This window comes from Vanacampus margaritifer, chromosome 12, assembly GCF_051991255.1.
Source record: "Vanacampus margaritifer isolate UIUO_Vmar chromosome 12, RoL_Vmar_1.0, whole genome shotgun sequence".
NCBI lineage: Eukaryota > Metazoa > Chordata > Actinopteri > Syngnathiformes > Syngnathidae > Vanacampus > Vanacampus margaritifer.
This window is the reverse complement of record NC_135443.1, coordinates 9,840,100-9,855,317: the sequence shown is the minus strand read 5'-3', so window position 1 is coordinate 9,855,317 and position 15,218 is coordinate 9,840,100. Positions and strand designations below refer to the sequence as shown.

At 41.3% G+C, this 15,218-nt stretch overlaps 1 protein-coding gene across 1 annotated transcript; it reads left to right on the top strand.

Annotated features, from left to right (window-relative positions):
* Positions 1 to 1,477: 1,477 nt before the first annotated feature.
* socs5b (suppressor of cytokine signaling 5b) lies at positions 1,478 to 13,092 on the top strand. The gene is made up of 2 exons (XM_077581998.1): positions 1,478 to 1,806; positions 8,127 to 13,092. Exon 2 carries the CDS (start codon positions 8,163 to 8,165, stop codon positions 9,828 to 9,830), a length of 1,668 nt encoding a protein of 555 aa, XP_077438124.1. The 5' UTR covers positions 1,478 to 1,806; positions 8,127 to 8,162; the 3' UTR covers positions 9,831 to 13,092.
* Positions 13,093 to 15,218: the final 2,126 nt, after the last annotated feature.

Sequence of the window (15,218 nt, the reverse complement as noted above, 5' to 3'; positions counted from 1 at the left end):
TTCAAATATTACTGTGGCAGAATTGAACTAGATGTATTACTTAGTGTATAAGTATAAACCAACATGTGTCTTTTTTTTCTTTTCTTTTTTATAGATTAGAGTTAAATCTCATTTAAACCCATCTCAGCATGACTTTATGATTTTATTAGACGGTGGTGTGGGGTGCTTTCTGTTTTACTACCACAAGAGGGCAAAAGAGCGCTTAATCTTAAATTGTTGCCACATGCAATGTACTGTATCCCTTCAAAGGGTCGAATATCCACGCACAGCAATCAACTTGGTCTTAGTTACTGTTCCTTCATTATTAAAAAATAATAATAAAACAATTTAAAAAAATTAAAAAACACACAGCTTTTGATGATATCAACATATTGCAAATGCAGGTTTAATTAGTTGCTGAGTGACATAATGGTATGCATCACTAAAATAAAAATTATTAACTCTCTTTTAGCCTAATTATTATATGTACCAATAAATATTTTACCAATTTCTTACTTTATGGATGTTGAAGAGCATTCACATTAGTGTTGCGCCCACTTTTTTGACATTCCGTTGCTTACAGCTTCCCATATTTCTCAAAGTACTCAGGTCATTCAGAAAGTCAACATTAACAACCTTTCTTGAGCGATTCTAATCATTCCAATTTAAAATTATTAAACTTCACCCATTGCACTTTCAAATAATCAACACACTTAGACCATATTGGGAACCCTTTCTCACATTTCCCACATTCCCAATCTTCTCCAATAAAATATAAAATTAAAACTCATTTTCCACATTTACCTCCTTCCACATTCCTTGGACATTTCAAAACATCCCATCTTCATTTCATTTTATTTTTTAAATCAGCACATTCGTGAATCATGACATCTTGGAACTAGTCCCAGATTTTCCAAATGTTCGAAATAAAATTATCAAATTTAGAGATATATTAACCTCTGTCCACATTTCTTGATTGATTTAAACAATTCCTACTTAAAACTATTCAGCTCATTCATGTCATCTAGGTAAGGAAATGATTTAATACACCCTCAAATCTTCACAATGAAATTCCCAAATTCAATAGATACTTTTCTCAGGATTCAAACCATTCCAACAAGTTCACATTCTACATTTCAATTTCCACGGCATTCTAGCGCAGCCTCAGCTCTTCATCATCTTCACGCAAATTGCTTTTTCCTTGTTCTTCAACATAATCCTCGGCGTATCAAGTACTGTCAACGTTCTTCTTACCTGGGTGACGTCATTGTGAGTGCGGCCTGCTTCGGTCTGGGGGAGCATCATTGCAACGGTCCACGTTTCCAAGTAGTTGCCAGCGACTTGGATCCTGGGCTGTGTGCTCATTGGTGGCCCGGGACGCCCATCACTGGGACACAACTCCGGGGCTTTCCCTATCCGCGTTCCCAACCGGAAGTGGAATTGATTCCCTTGTTCTCCATTGGACCACCACGCCGTCAGTCGTGCTGCTGAGGCGAACTAGCGCTCCCCGGCCGATGGGGCTCCAAGAGCGCCGTCATATTGGCTGCTGGAGGCTGCAGCTACTAGCTCGTTGCCGAACAAGACTCCCCTACTCCCATGTAGAACGGGAGTCGGTGGCTGTAATTTGATTTAGCCTTTTTAAATGCCCTGCACGGTGGCTGCCAAATGTTTTGAGATCTAGGGATGACACCATCAAGGATCGTCGGACCTTTTGCGCCTTCGTCTGACGCCGTGGTGAGCCAAAAGGATATATGCCTGCTCTCGTCCAATAGCCGTTTTTTGCAGACAAAGAGGGCTGTTGAATAAGGCTCTCAAAAAGGCACAAGGGTAAGACATACTTCGACAACACACTCCATTACACATGAAACATATCCCATCTGTTTATACGGTTACAGCTACACGCTTCTGTTTGCCTTGTTTGTGGACATTTCAGTCTGGATTTCTTTTTTAACGCTAACCATGCTAGCTTCATTAGCTGCGTGGCTAGCTTAAACGCTAGCTCCAAACTAACGCTATTAGCGTCCCGTTTGTCGAATGCTAACGGTTAGCATTTGGGGGGTATTTTTTCCATAATTGCAAACATTTAGTACTCTATGTTACAATATGCGTGTCGTGTGATCGGCGTCTTCATATCAATGTTTACATTATAGTTAGTTGCGTTTTACGGCGTAGATGGGCGAATGCTAGCAAGGGAGCTATCTTGGCAAGGATTAGGGAAAAGAGGAAGACGTCCTCCAGAAATTAAAAGATCCCGCAACTCTAATTAGATGGCTACAATGTTACGATCACATGATCGGTCATGTTATTGTCACCAATAGGGTAACTTTTATGGTTTGAAACCTTACATGCTTCGACAAAGTAATCTAAAACTAATATTCTGGTACGCACTGTAAAATATTAATACGAAATTAATTAGCAAGTACAATCAGGTTTTGTAATTACTTTTATTGCACCGCCGTGTTTTACGAATCCTCTTACATACTTCCTGAATTTGAAAGGGACTGTTAAATCTTGCAAAGTGGTTATTTTGCCGTGAATTGCGCAAGAACTGCAAGTAAAGATTATGCGTCGAAAGATGTGTGCCGGCTCGTGGAGCAGTGTTTGGAGCGGTCGCCCGGAAGTTTATTTAAAATTATCATCACTTGTTCACGTAACACTCTGTACTTTTTTTTTTGTTTGTTTGTTTGTTTTAAGCACGGGGTTGTAAACGAGCCGTGTTGTTTCACATGTTTATTGAATAATTGCACAGTTGTGCGGTTGGCACTGCTGTCCTTTTTCACAAAGTTACGATTTTTTGTCACTGAAAATAGGTTGTTATCGGCATTACCAGCCCACTTTATGCATTTCATTTACTAGGTATTTGATTCATGACCTTGAGATCAAAATTATGGAGGTTAAATTATGCTTGATGGGTGAGCGCTTTGGGGTCCATTTCACAAAGCATGTTCAACAAACACCGAGACTAACCCCTGAACAGTGCCTAAGATAGGAAAAGCGTTTTTGGCTCCAGGACAGCTGATTTGAGGTAGTTATTTCAACTCAGAGTTGTTTCACCTGACGTTGCCACACTAAAAAGTCCACATCAATGGAGCCCCGATTCGTCGAGTCACCATGGCGACGGGGAAGCGCAGTGCGCGGCGCCGCCCTCTACTTCCGCGTTTTTGTTGTTGTTTTTTTTTTTTTTTTACCCCTCTCAACTGAAAATCTTAATGTGATCATATGGCGAATTTGAAAGAGAAAAAAAACACCGCAGCGGCTCCATTTAGAGGAAGGCGGCGTAGGAGAACGTTGCTGCTCGAGTGTCGGGTCAATGCGTAAATTTAAATGAAGTCATTTGCAATCACAATAATTTTACAGGGGAAACCTGTTGAATGCTAACTCATGAATTCATTTCATTTAGGTGCAATCAATCATATCTTTATACAAATACATTTTGAGTTATGCGTTAGAGAGTATCCCCCCCCCCCACCCTCTAATTTAATTGCTGGGATTCAAGTGATCACAAGAACAACCATCCTTAGCATGAGTGTCAGCCATAGCAGAAATCTTCTCCACTCTGCTTCTCGCTTCGTCATGCCTTGCCAAGAGCCATCTCAGAGATCAGTTTGATCCCAGGAGAATGGGTGTGTTGCCCTGCCAGAAAGCTGAATTAGCCTAGTTCTGTTCCACACAGTTGCTGCTGGATTTATATTTCCTGCATGAAGATCTAATTCTGCATAAAATGGACACTTTGCTTGATACAACATTTGGCCATTGGCTGGGTTGGCACTTGGCAGATAGTGGTTTAACTGACAGAAAGTCACAATGCTGAATTTGAAAGTAACTCAAAACTAAATCAACTTTTTTTTTTTTTTGCTGATAAACTGTCTAAACTGGTGTTTACAAATGCTGTTTACATGTCCTGGTCATTATTTTGACATTTTAGTGCATATTTGTTGAAAGCTTGAATTTGGGGCAAAAACTGTGTTTGGTGCCATCTTAAGGTTAAACACTGAGATAAACCCAATTTGTCTGTTTGTCCTCTCATTACACGAGAAGATATACACTCCGTCACTTGAGCCGCATGACGTAGTCGCCCCCGCCACCCACCGGCTCATTCTCGTACCCGCCTTCTTAAACGCCTTCTAACGCCATTCGCAACCCAACGATCTTCCACGCAACACCCACTTTGAGCGCCAATTTCAAATCTTAATGAGGGGTGAAGCAAGAATCTGACTTCCTGTTCAGCTACACTTTAAATGCTCAATAAGAATGGGCTAATGTGATTCAGATGGAGGACCAATAACACTGGATAACGTTTTTAACTAGTGGCGTCAGGCGATTAAAATTTTCTAATCGTAATTAATTGCATAACTTCAGTAGTTAACTCACGATTAATCATTGAATTAAAAGTGGAAAAAATTTAAGGGTCTCATATTATTCATCTTTTCAACATACTAAAATAGTTCTCAAATGTGTAAAAGACGTGTCTGTGATATGCATTCGTCAAAATTGACTTTGGATCAAATAATTTTGCTGTCCCTAAATCAGCCAAAAAAGCGCTCTGTTCAAAACAGCCAGTTTTAGGGGTGTGTCACTTTTATGTAAATAGCTACACCAGGCCACGCCTAGGCCATACCCTTCTCTCTTCAAGTACTCCCCTACTCTGAAAGAAAAAAAGCAGAATATCACCACAAATTTTCATTTTATGCTCTTTTAAATGGGATGAAATTAAAATCATATATGAGCTATGGAATATGAAACATGAAGACAAAAAGATCATCGCAATGGTCCTCCCAAAGCGAGTCTTCCAAACCTATAATGCATGCAGCCCATTTTTTGAGAGTCATTTGAACCATCAAAACATTTTCATTTTCTTTCTGTGACCAAATGGATTTCAGATATAACATACAGAATAAATTATCAATAAACTTTCTTGTCACAGGTCACAACAAATGGCAAAACAAACATTTGACTCAAAATGATTAAATCAAATTTCCCAATGCGGCAATATGACCTCATGGGAAAAAGAAAATACTACAAGGAGCAACAATAAAATAACCAAACTTTGCCTAATTATGCCCCAGAGGATGAATTGTAAGCTTAAAGGGATACTTGATACATTGAGACATTTTCAGCAGTAATAAAGTTCATATTTTGTCCAGAATTAATATGATAGCTTCATAATTTTTCATGTACAAGTAATACCTTTAAAAAACACATTTTTCCACTTGCTATCGACCGAAGATGACATCACCTGACGGTGCTGAGGAGATAGGTAACGACCAATCACGGCTCACCTGTTTTCTGGGTTTGGTCAGCAAACGGAGCCTTGATTGGTCATTACCTGTTTTCTTAGTACAGGTAATGTCGTTCGTCTTCAGTTGTCAGCAAGTGGCAAAATTAGTTTTTAAAAGTATAATTTGTTGACGAAAAATAATAAGATTATTCCATTAATTATAGACAAAGTATTATCTTCTTACAATTAAAAATGGCTGAATGAGTCAAGTATGCCTTTAATGTGATCTTCAAAGTTTAGGCTGATTTCACCTGCTGAGAGGTCAAACTTCCTAAACTTTTAATGGATTGAAATCTAGGATGTTATCCTTACTTGCTATTGGAATTGGCTTTCCGGTGATCTATCATCAGTTCCTGAAAGTTTGAGTCAATATGTTTTTCCTAAATTAGTGGTTGCTCTGGACATTTGAAAGATGCAAGGACCAAAACGTTGAAACCGTTTTTCCGCAAAACTAAGATTTCAGCCTGGCAACATTAAAATTGCTGTAACTCAATGTTCAATGTTTGGGGTATGCCCATGTATTTTATATCATTTATAAATGAATTAAGTGTAGAATAGAATATATCAATATCTAAAAAAAAAAAAAAAAAATTGACCCACGAGGACCCTTTTGCCAGAGCCGCTCACATATTTGACACATATTTTCGCAATTCAAATTAAATCTGGATGATACATAGACTTATATATATAAAAACAACATCCAATCAAATTGTATTTTCCATCAGGCTACTATATACACAACCAGATCATAGTAGTGCCGTTCTTAACAATTTTCATAGGTTGCAAATTGCAATGTTCTATCTTAAAATGACTTTTTGTCAAGAATCCAGGTGTTATCTTTTCCTGCTTGGGTATCCGGACTAGGACGGCACCATATGGCCCACAATTAAGCTCACCATATAAATTGCGTCCTTTTGCGGTAACGTTATCTACTTTGTATTACAATATAAAACCAAAGGGGAAATTGTCAAATTGTTTTTACAATTATATGTTCTATGCAACCCCACTAGACTAAACACAATATTCTGATTAACATTGCATTTGTGAAATATGAATTATGCAGCCAAATCCAGTTTCTTTTTAATCCATCTTGGAGGCCATCATTTTGCCACTTGTTGTTACCCAAAAATGACATCACAGTGTTGAATGCGGCCCGCTGGCTTCCAGTTGCCCATCCATGTTTTATTAAATTTACCACCCCGCGCACCTATTCCAGATCAACTTTTTCTTCTACTCGAGGGCTGTACACACGGATACCAAAACTTCAGCATTCATTTACTGTTTTCCCGAGATGGCAGGAATGAGTGGACACAGACTCTGGTTATGGTTTTCTCCATGGTTACGTTTAGGACAAGGTGGCAGCCAAACTAGCCAGCACAATTCACTTGCAGTCGGGAGGAAGAGAGAGAAAGAGAATGTGAGAGACACAAACGTACATGTTGATCCCGGGGATTATTTTCCGGTTGTTGGTTCAAGCGCCAACAGCTCAACAAGCCGCAAAGTTGCGCAAGACATTTTGATATGCCAAAGGGAGCTGGCAATATTTTAGAAAAAGGAAGCAAAATATGTCCATATGTACAAAACCAATTTCAATGAAGTTGGTAGATTGTTTTAAACCTAAAGAAAAACAGAATACAATTATTAGCAAATCATGTTCAACCTATGTTTTATTGAATACACTACACATACAAGATATTTAATGTCGAAACTGATAAAAACTTTTAACAGCATTCAATTAACTCTTGGGAACTGAGGATTGGAATTATTTCTCGTTCTTGCTTGATGTACAGCTTTACCTGTTCAGCAATCCAGTTCTGGGTCTCTATTGTCTTATTTTATGGTTCATAATGTGTGAGCCTCATGAGGGTACAGATGATGGATGGATGGATGGATAAGGTACTACACATTTTCAAAAACGACGTAGCTTTTTTGTTTTTTGTGTTACACTGTTTGTATTAAAGCAAGCTCCCACAACATATTTGTCGAGACGCCATGACAGCTACCGCTCGCGGCCATATTCACCGGCGAGGAGCGAAGCTGTGACGTCGCCTCGTTGAACGCCCCCCCTCGGCAAACTTTGAAAAATTATTCATTTCATGGCAGCGCAGCTGTGATCAACGAGCATCTAAAAAGGACGCATGTTGTGGCTTATGCCTGATTTAATTTCTGACGGCGTTTCTGCATAGCCTACATCAAGCACCGTTGTCTCACAAAAACTCACACCAGATTTCTCCGGCGCCCTCCCAAGTTTGCCATCCCTGAAGCAGGGGTCATGACCGACGGGCCAGAGGAGACTCCGGGTTGCAGCTGGAGATCTCTCATTAAGAGACCCAGCGAGCGTGCGCTCATGCAAAAAAAATCCATTAGTACATATGGAATTGTAAATTGGAATTTTTGTAAAACATTATTACTGTGTGTTTCTTGTATATACTGTATTTTTATGACTTTGGTGATGGCCAACGGGTTGCTCTGTCACACTCCACCAGGAAATGGCCGCGTGCAGCGGAGTTACTTGCTTTATCACTGTCGGCCAATCATGTCACAGCCCCAACTCTTATTAATCCCGGCCCTAACTATGTCTCAGTGGACAAAGCGCAGTTGTACTTTCAAATTGCTGAGTGCATTTGTATGTGTCCTATCTGCTGTCATTTCAAGAAACGTTTCTGTCAGGTCTAGACTAGCTGGGTAATACAGTACATACCAGCAGATCAGTTGTGAGCCGATCCTGGGTCATTTATAGCTGCGGCCTTGTGTCACTTGCTTGTCTGCCTGGCAACCCTTAACTCTACTGTTCCGACAGCTCAAACCCTACGCATCACAGTCGATCTACTTTTAAATAGTGTTGTTGTTTTTTGTGTCCTTTTCGTAGGTCCCCGGGGCTCTTGTTGAAAACAAATTCAGCAATATGTGGAGTAACCTGAAAAGCAAATGCCAAACCCTCTTTCACAACAACAGTTCCGGACCCAACGAAGGCAGGAATGAGGCAGATGCCGTCCACTGCGTGGTGGATCTCGGCCACGGGGGTGCCTCGGGTGCAGTTCCGGCATCAGAAGTCTCCACTTCATCCAGTAGCCTCATTCCAGTGCCAATGGTAACCGTGGGGCGTCGTCATCACAACTGTGTCTCAGACGCCCCTCAGATAGTCGAGATTACTATCGATAAGGACACCGAGGATGTGGGTGGTGGATTAGGAGGTGCCCCCTTGGCTCGCAGAGACTCTTATTCCCGCCATGCTCCATGGGGGGGTAAGAAAAAGCACTCATGTTCCACAAAAACTCAGAGTTCTTTAGAGGTAGATAGACGGTCTGGACGCCTGCGAGGAAGTGGAAACCGCAGAGACAGACGCTATGGAGTGTGTTCAATCCAGGAGATGAGCGACTCTTTGTCCGGAGGGCGCAGTTTGAGTGGTCGATCGTTGCGTCAGCGACTAAGCGATACCGTAGGCCTTTGCTTACCACTACCTGCGAGCAGGCGCTCTTCAAAGAACCCTGTTATTTCCAAACGAAAGATTCACTTGACAGAGCTCATGCTGGAGACCTGCCCCTTCCCACCGGGGTCGGACCTTGCCCACAAGTGGCATTTGATCAAACAACACACAGCACCCGTGAGCCCACATTCCTCCACTGCCCTGTTGGATGCCTTTGACCCGGCGCACCCGTCTCCCGAGGACGAAGAGGAACGTCTGCGCGAGCGCCGCAGACTTAGCATCGAGGAAGGTGTGGACCCACCCCCCAACGCACAGATCCACACCCTTGAGGCTGCCGTGCCGGGCTCATCTGTCTACAAACTAGGACCAAAGATGGCTCCTGGCATGGGCGACGCTCCCGGGGAGGTCCGAGCCTCAGGAAGCGGCAATTCTTTGGGAGCTTCGACATTGGGGGCCTGCGGACAGGTGTTGGGGGCTGCAGCTTCGGCCCAGGACACTGACTCAGAGGAGGACTCGACCACCCTCTGTCTGCAGGCCAGGAGACCGAAACAAAGGCATGCATCTGGGGAAGGTCACCTGAGCAGACAGCAACCCGGGCCCTGGAAGGTTCACACCCAAATAGACTACATCCACTGCCTTGTGCCAGATTTATTGCAGATCACATCTTTGCCCTGCTACTGGGGCGTAATGGACCGCTACGAGGCCGAGTCGCTTCTGGACGGTCGCCCGGAAGGCACCTTCCTGCTCCGCGATTCAGCCCAAGAGGACTACCTTTTCTCCGTCAGCTTCCGCCGTTACAACCGCTCACTGCACGCCCGCATCGAACAGTGGAACCACAACTTCAGTTTTGACGCGCACGACCCTTGCGTTTTCCACTCGTCCACAGTCACGGGGCTGCTGGAGCACTACAAGGACCCGAGCGCCTGTATGTTTTTTGAACCGCTGCTCACGGCGCCCCTCCATCGGACATTTCCTTTTAGCCTGCAGCACCTTGCACGGGCAGCCATCTGCCGCTGGACCACTTACGATGGGATAGGCTCCCTGCCGCTGCCCCCTGCCTTGCAGGACTTCCTCAAGGAGTATCACTATAAACAGAAAGTTCGAGTTCGCTGGCTGGAAAGGGAGCCGCCGCTTAAAGTCAAATAGTGGTCTTTGTCCATTTGCCTGTCAAACCATGGAGGAAGATTACAGAACTTGAGAAATGCCTCGTGAGAGGCTACACTGACTGACTGATTATCCTCTTTCCATTGGAGGTTGGAATTCAAATGTAACAACCTATACAAGATTCATTCTAATCTTTATTTTAGTTATTACTTACAGAAAAACATATGATTATATTCTGTGTAGTGCTGCCTGGCTAGCACAAATAATGGAGTTCAGCGATATATAGATATATATAAATACATTATAAACAGTACCGGTATATATTTTGGATGAGGGCAGGGAGGAGTAGCACAAATAGTGCAAAACCATCATTTCCCTCCTGCTTTGCCCTTAACATTTGCCTGATCCCAAAACATCACCTTGCCTGTAGACCTTCGTGCATGCCTCCCTGTCCATCCCCAAGAATTCAAATAGCTATAAAGCCACATTCTGTAGCTACATTGTACAGGTCACTTTTTATGCACTCTTAATTGTTTTTCTTGTCAAAACACATAGTGGAACACCTTTCCAAGAGATTTTCGAGGCGTGAGGTTGCGAAAGCATCTGCAAGTGCTTATTTGGTATGTTGCATTCTGGGCTCGTCTCATAAGCCTGGTTTACATGGAGCCATGTCTTCCGATTAGAAAGAATCCGAACGGCCAAGCGGAATGAAAACGCTCCATATGAACACCGCAATCGGAATGAAAATGCTGAATCCGAATGGAATTTCATTTCAGCTTGTCTGCGAGGGGAGAACTTGTTTTTAAGCACTTGAAACTTGTTTTTATCAAAATGTTGCTTCAATAAATGTTGACACGATCACAACTATTGTGACGTATAAACGGCAGAATGGATCACGTCACATGTAAACAGGTGACCAGAGATCTTCATTTAGAATGATTTCAAATGGGAATGACTAAAAAGTCTCCATGTAAACCTGGCTAGAGATAAAGCTACATAAATAAGACACATTCTTTGCCATCTCTTTGCACATGAGCATTAGCTAAACAGGCGACTGGGTGAATTCTGAGCGGAAAGTAGATCAGGGAAATTTAAGTGCGTTTTAACGGATTATATTTACAGATTATTAACAACACGTTTCTCCCTAAACGTTCATGATAAATAATAAACCAGTTTATTGTTTCTTACCTTGTAAGATAAACTTGTCAACTTGGCTTTGCTCACGCTACTACAGAAACATACAGCATATTTCTTCCTGGATTAACTCTTTGACTGCCAGACGTTTTCAGAAAAGGGATGCCGTGGGTGCCAGCCGATTTAAGCATTTTTGACTGATCTTTCAAGGTCCACAGAAAAATATGTGTTTGGACTATGGAAACGCACATACTACCAAATGAAAGATTGGACTCTCATCTTTCATCAGAAAAAAAAGTTTGTTTCTACCTTATTCCGTTTTTCAGTAATCAACAATAGAAAATGGTTAGTTTCACCTCGGTTTAAAAAAAAACGTCTTTTAACGTCTTTGGCACTCCTCCATAGGATTTTACTAAACGTTATTTAACGTTTTTGGCAGTCAAAGAGTTAAATTCAAATCCAAAATGGCTCAGTCAGATCATGCAACATAAGGTTTTTCATCAACTTTATGGCAAACCGTAATCATGAGTCAGTGAGTTAGTTCATCATGCTTGAGTTTTCTTTACCGGCCACTTGGAACATGCTTGCATCACTTTAAATAAATAAATACATAAAGGGGGACACAAGGGGTCTGAGAAGACAATGAGTCAATAGATACACTTTAATTTCTCATGTGGCTGTGAGTGTCACTTAACATTTAAAAAGAATAGTTTTCTATCATTTCAAAACACGCCTATAGAATTAATGTGGCCTGCTTAGATGTCACCCAGTTCACATAACCTCATTGTTAGTCTTGAGCATTAATGAGGCTTTACAAAATCATGTGATTTGTGCCATAGTATTCTGTGCGGGATGCATCACGCTACAGTCAAAAGTTCAATTTTGTTGCAAGCCACTAGACGACGTGTCTTTCGCAACATAGCGGTGCTGATGATGCTTTGAGTACGAAGGCCCCCCGATACATGACGTGCCTTTCGTATTGAATCATTTCTTTCATCTAAATTTGGATCAAATTGTGCTCCATCAGTCCACTGGCGCCATCCAATCACAGGGAAAGGAAAACTAACAAATCGGTGCATGAGCTCCAAGCTCTTTTACTCTCATTGCACATAACATCTTTGTAAAAGGATACAACTTTACTGGTGCTAAGCTGGATAAGCTAAGGCAAATTAATTGGATAATTGAAGGTTGCACTGCCTAGGTTAGGATTTGTTCTGCATGTGCTTGTTAATAAGAGGATTTCTCAAAACTACTTGGACATTTCTTGCTGAACTTCCAGAAGTTTAAAAAAAAACAAAAAACTTCTTGGATGTATTTTTTTCAGTTTGCATTTGTTGGTTTCGTTAAAAAATACAGTGGAAAAAAAATATGGGTCCAATGCCATTTCTTCTAATACTTCAGTTTATTTTCCCTTTTTCAATTATTAACCAGAATTCAATTAAAACTATATACAATATAGCCAAATCAACAGTGATTATTATAGTCCCTACCATTGACTCCAAGTCATGTAAATCGGCACCCTCATGACATTTCAAATTGTAACACAACTTGTTAACGTATTTCTTGTCATCATCAGTGGACAGAAATTCTGAACAAACACACAACATTGCCTATTTTTTTCCTAAACTCTTTTCTATTGCCATTGAAAAAGAGCCTGCGTCTATGTGGCAGTATGTGTCGACGACCAGGAAAATCAAAAAGGGGGTGGGGCAATTGGTGTCAGAAATCAATATCCTTTATACCATTGCTCTCTTTTATGCTCCTACTTAGCAATAATATTACTCCTTACATGATCCGGTTCACTACGCAGCACCAATTAGGCATATTTTGACATTGAGGGCTTCTCCATGTGGCCTTTGTGGATACTAGGGAAGCTTTTTTTCCTCTTAATTCTTCACTCTCCATCTAGTCACGGCCTCCATCAAGTCTCTCAGGGTAACAAATGGGCTGCAGTCCTGGAGCTAGTCACAAATGTCCCCCCAGGGTACCCTTGCCCATTCAGACTACAATGTATTTTTTTTTCTTTTATGTTAATAGCACCTTAATTGTGTATTTGTGTTATACAGTGCAATTGGTGAGTATTAGGGCACAGATGCTTTTCAAATGTTTTTCTTTTTTTAAATTTGGTTTATAGACATCTAAATTGATTTCTAGATTACTAAAATTTTAATGGGCATTAAGCTAAAATGCCCTTGATTGACTATAGGGAAAATGAATGACCTCAGTGGTAGAGGGGTCGTCTCGTAGCCCTGAGGTTGTGGGATCGAAGTATCCCTTGAGCAGGCTACGCTGCGTCATCAGTAGATGATTGAGTAGTCAAAATGTAAAGCAGTTTGAGTGCTTTGTAAAGTCGAAAAGCGCTATATTAAAAAAATGCCCAATTATTTTCTAATGCTATTCATAAGGTAGGAATCTCTCTGGATGTAGCTCAGCTTTTCATGGCTGTCATGTTTAATGTACTGCAAACTAGTTGATACTGAATCAACAGTGCACTGCATGTTGCCACAGTAATACACAGTTGACAATGAATTCTGTACAATCCACTAGTGATGGACAAATGAAGCTTCATGAAGCACTTGTGATACTTTTTGACTCCTCTCAATGGCACTCTTGGTTTAAAGATGTAGTGGAAATTTAATAAATTTCTATTGCACTAGCAGTTACCTTTAAACCAAGATCATCATCTAGAGGAGTAAAAAAAAATAAAAATAGTGCAAGTGCTTCATGAAGCTTCATTTTCCTATCACTACAATCCACTGAAATAAATTATTATGCCCGGCTATCTATACAAGGAACCATATATCCGAAAGACAGCTGTCGAAGATGGTGATCATAAAGATTAAAGTTAAAAAATTAGGAGCGAGGTATCGCATATTTAAATGTAAATTGAGGAAAAAAAGGTTCTACCTTCATGCTACACTCACTACGTTTACATGGAGTCAGTCTCTGTCAAAAAGCATTCAAAGCTCGAGAATGAAAATAAGACCCCTGGGTTGACCTTTTCGAACCCGAATATTTGGTTATAAAAAACGCGATTCGGTTACCTCCTTTGAATGGATTTTTGGTATGTGTTCTTTATGCGCAGGGTACCAAAACTACTGTATTTTCACGACCATAAGGCGCACCGCACTATTGGGCGCAGGCACGGTTAAACATACGCTAGCTCAAAACATATGTTAGCATGCTTTCGCGCTAAACATGCTAGATGCTAGCGTATGTTTTTCAAAAGGCAGCGGAGCATAACTGAGCTCGGTTGTACTTTATTGAAGTATTTAACAATGTAAACAGCGAGTTTGGTTGTACTTGAATTAACAATGTACTCGCGTTACTTTTGATCAATCCTCATCCCTCAACGTCCTCGTCTTCTGTACCTGAAACGAATAGCTGGGCTAGTTCTCCCATCAAACACGCCAAGTTCCCTCTCATCATTGCAGTATTGTCACAGTCAGCCTCGTTACCCGTTACTCGATTTTTGAGAACATTTAAGACTTTTAAGTGCGCCTTATAGTCGTAAAAATACGATGCTTGATTGCGCAGCGGCCATCTTACGTGGCCACTCAAAAACAAGCGTAACTTGAATACATTGATTTCTCAACCACACTTCTAGAACAAGGAGGAAACCGACTTAATTAGTGTGGTGACTGACATGAAAACAATGTCTTTGATTGACCAGAGAGAGTTAACGCATGTAACCAGGTTGTCCCGAATCAGAAATGAGCATTTTGACCATAATCCGAGTATTGACTGCATGTAAAATGTGCTCAGTGGTTTTTACCCACTCAACTATCTTCAAAGCCAATGGGCAGATTTTTAACCAATTTTATAAACAAATGGAAAGAAAGGGTCTCATTGTCATAATACCCACCAACTGCACTTTACTAATGTGTGTTCATATGAAACAATTCCAGAATTCAGTTAGCTTTAGGCAACAAAAGCATGAGTAGGAGTCCCACCATGCTGCGTGTGTGTGTATTGAGTGGGGGGGGGGGGGGGGGGGGGGGGGGCTATGGTAAGGATGCAGAGATGCCTGTGAGGAGCGACGACTCCTGTGAACAACACCTCTGTTCAAATTGAAGCCGGTCCATTTCAAGGATGGTCTCAGGACCCTCTGAACTCAAATCTTTTCCCTATGGGAAGTAGAATATTACCGTAATACTCGAGTGACAAGCTAAGAGGTATACCGTAAACCATTGTTAATATTAGCGAAGTAAGGAAGCCTGATAGACATTTTGATGTATGTTGGCGCATGGACACGCACACACGTAAACATGGACCACGTTTAGCCAGCGCCATGTT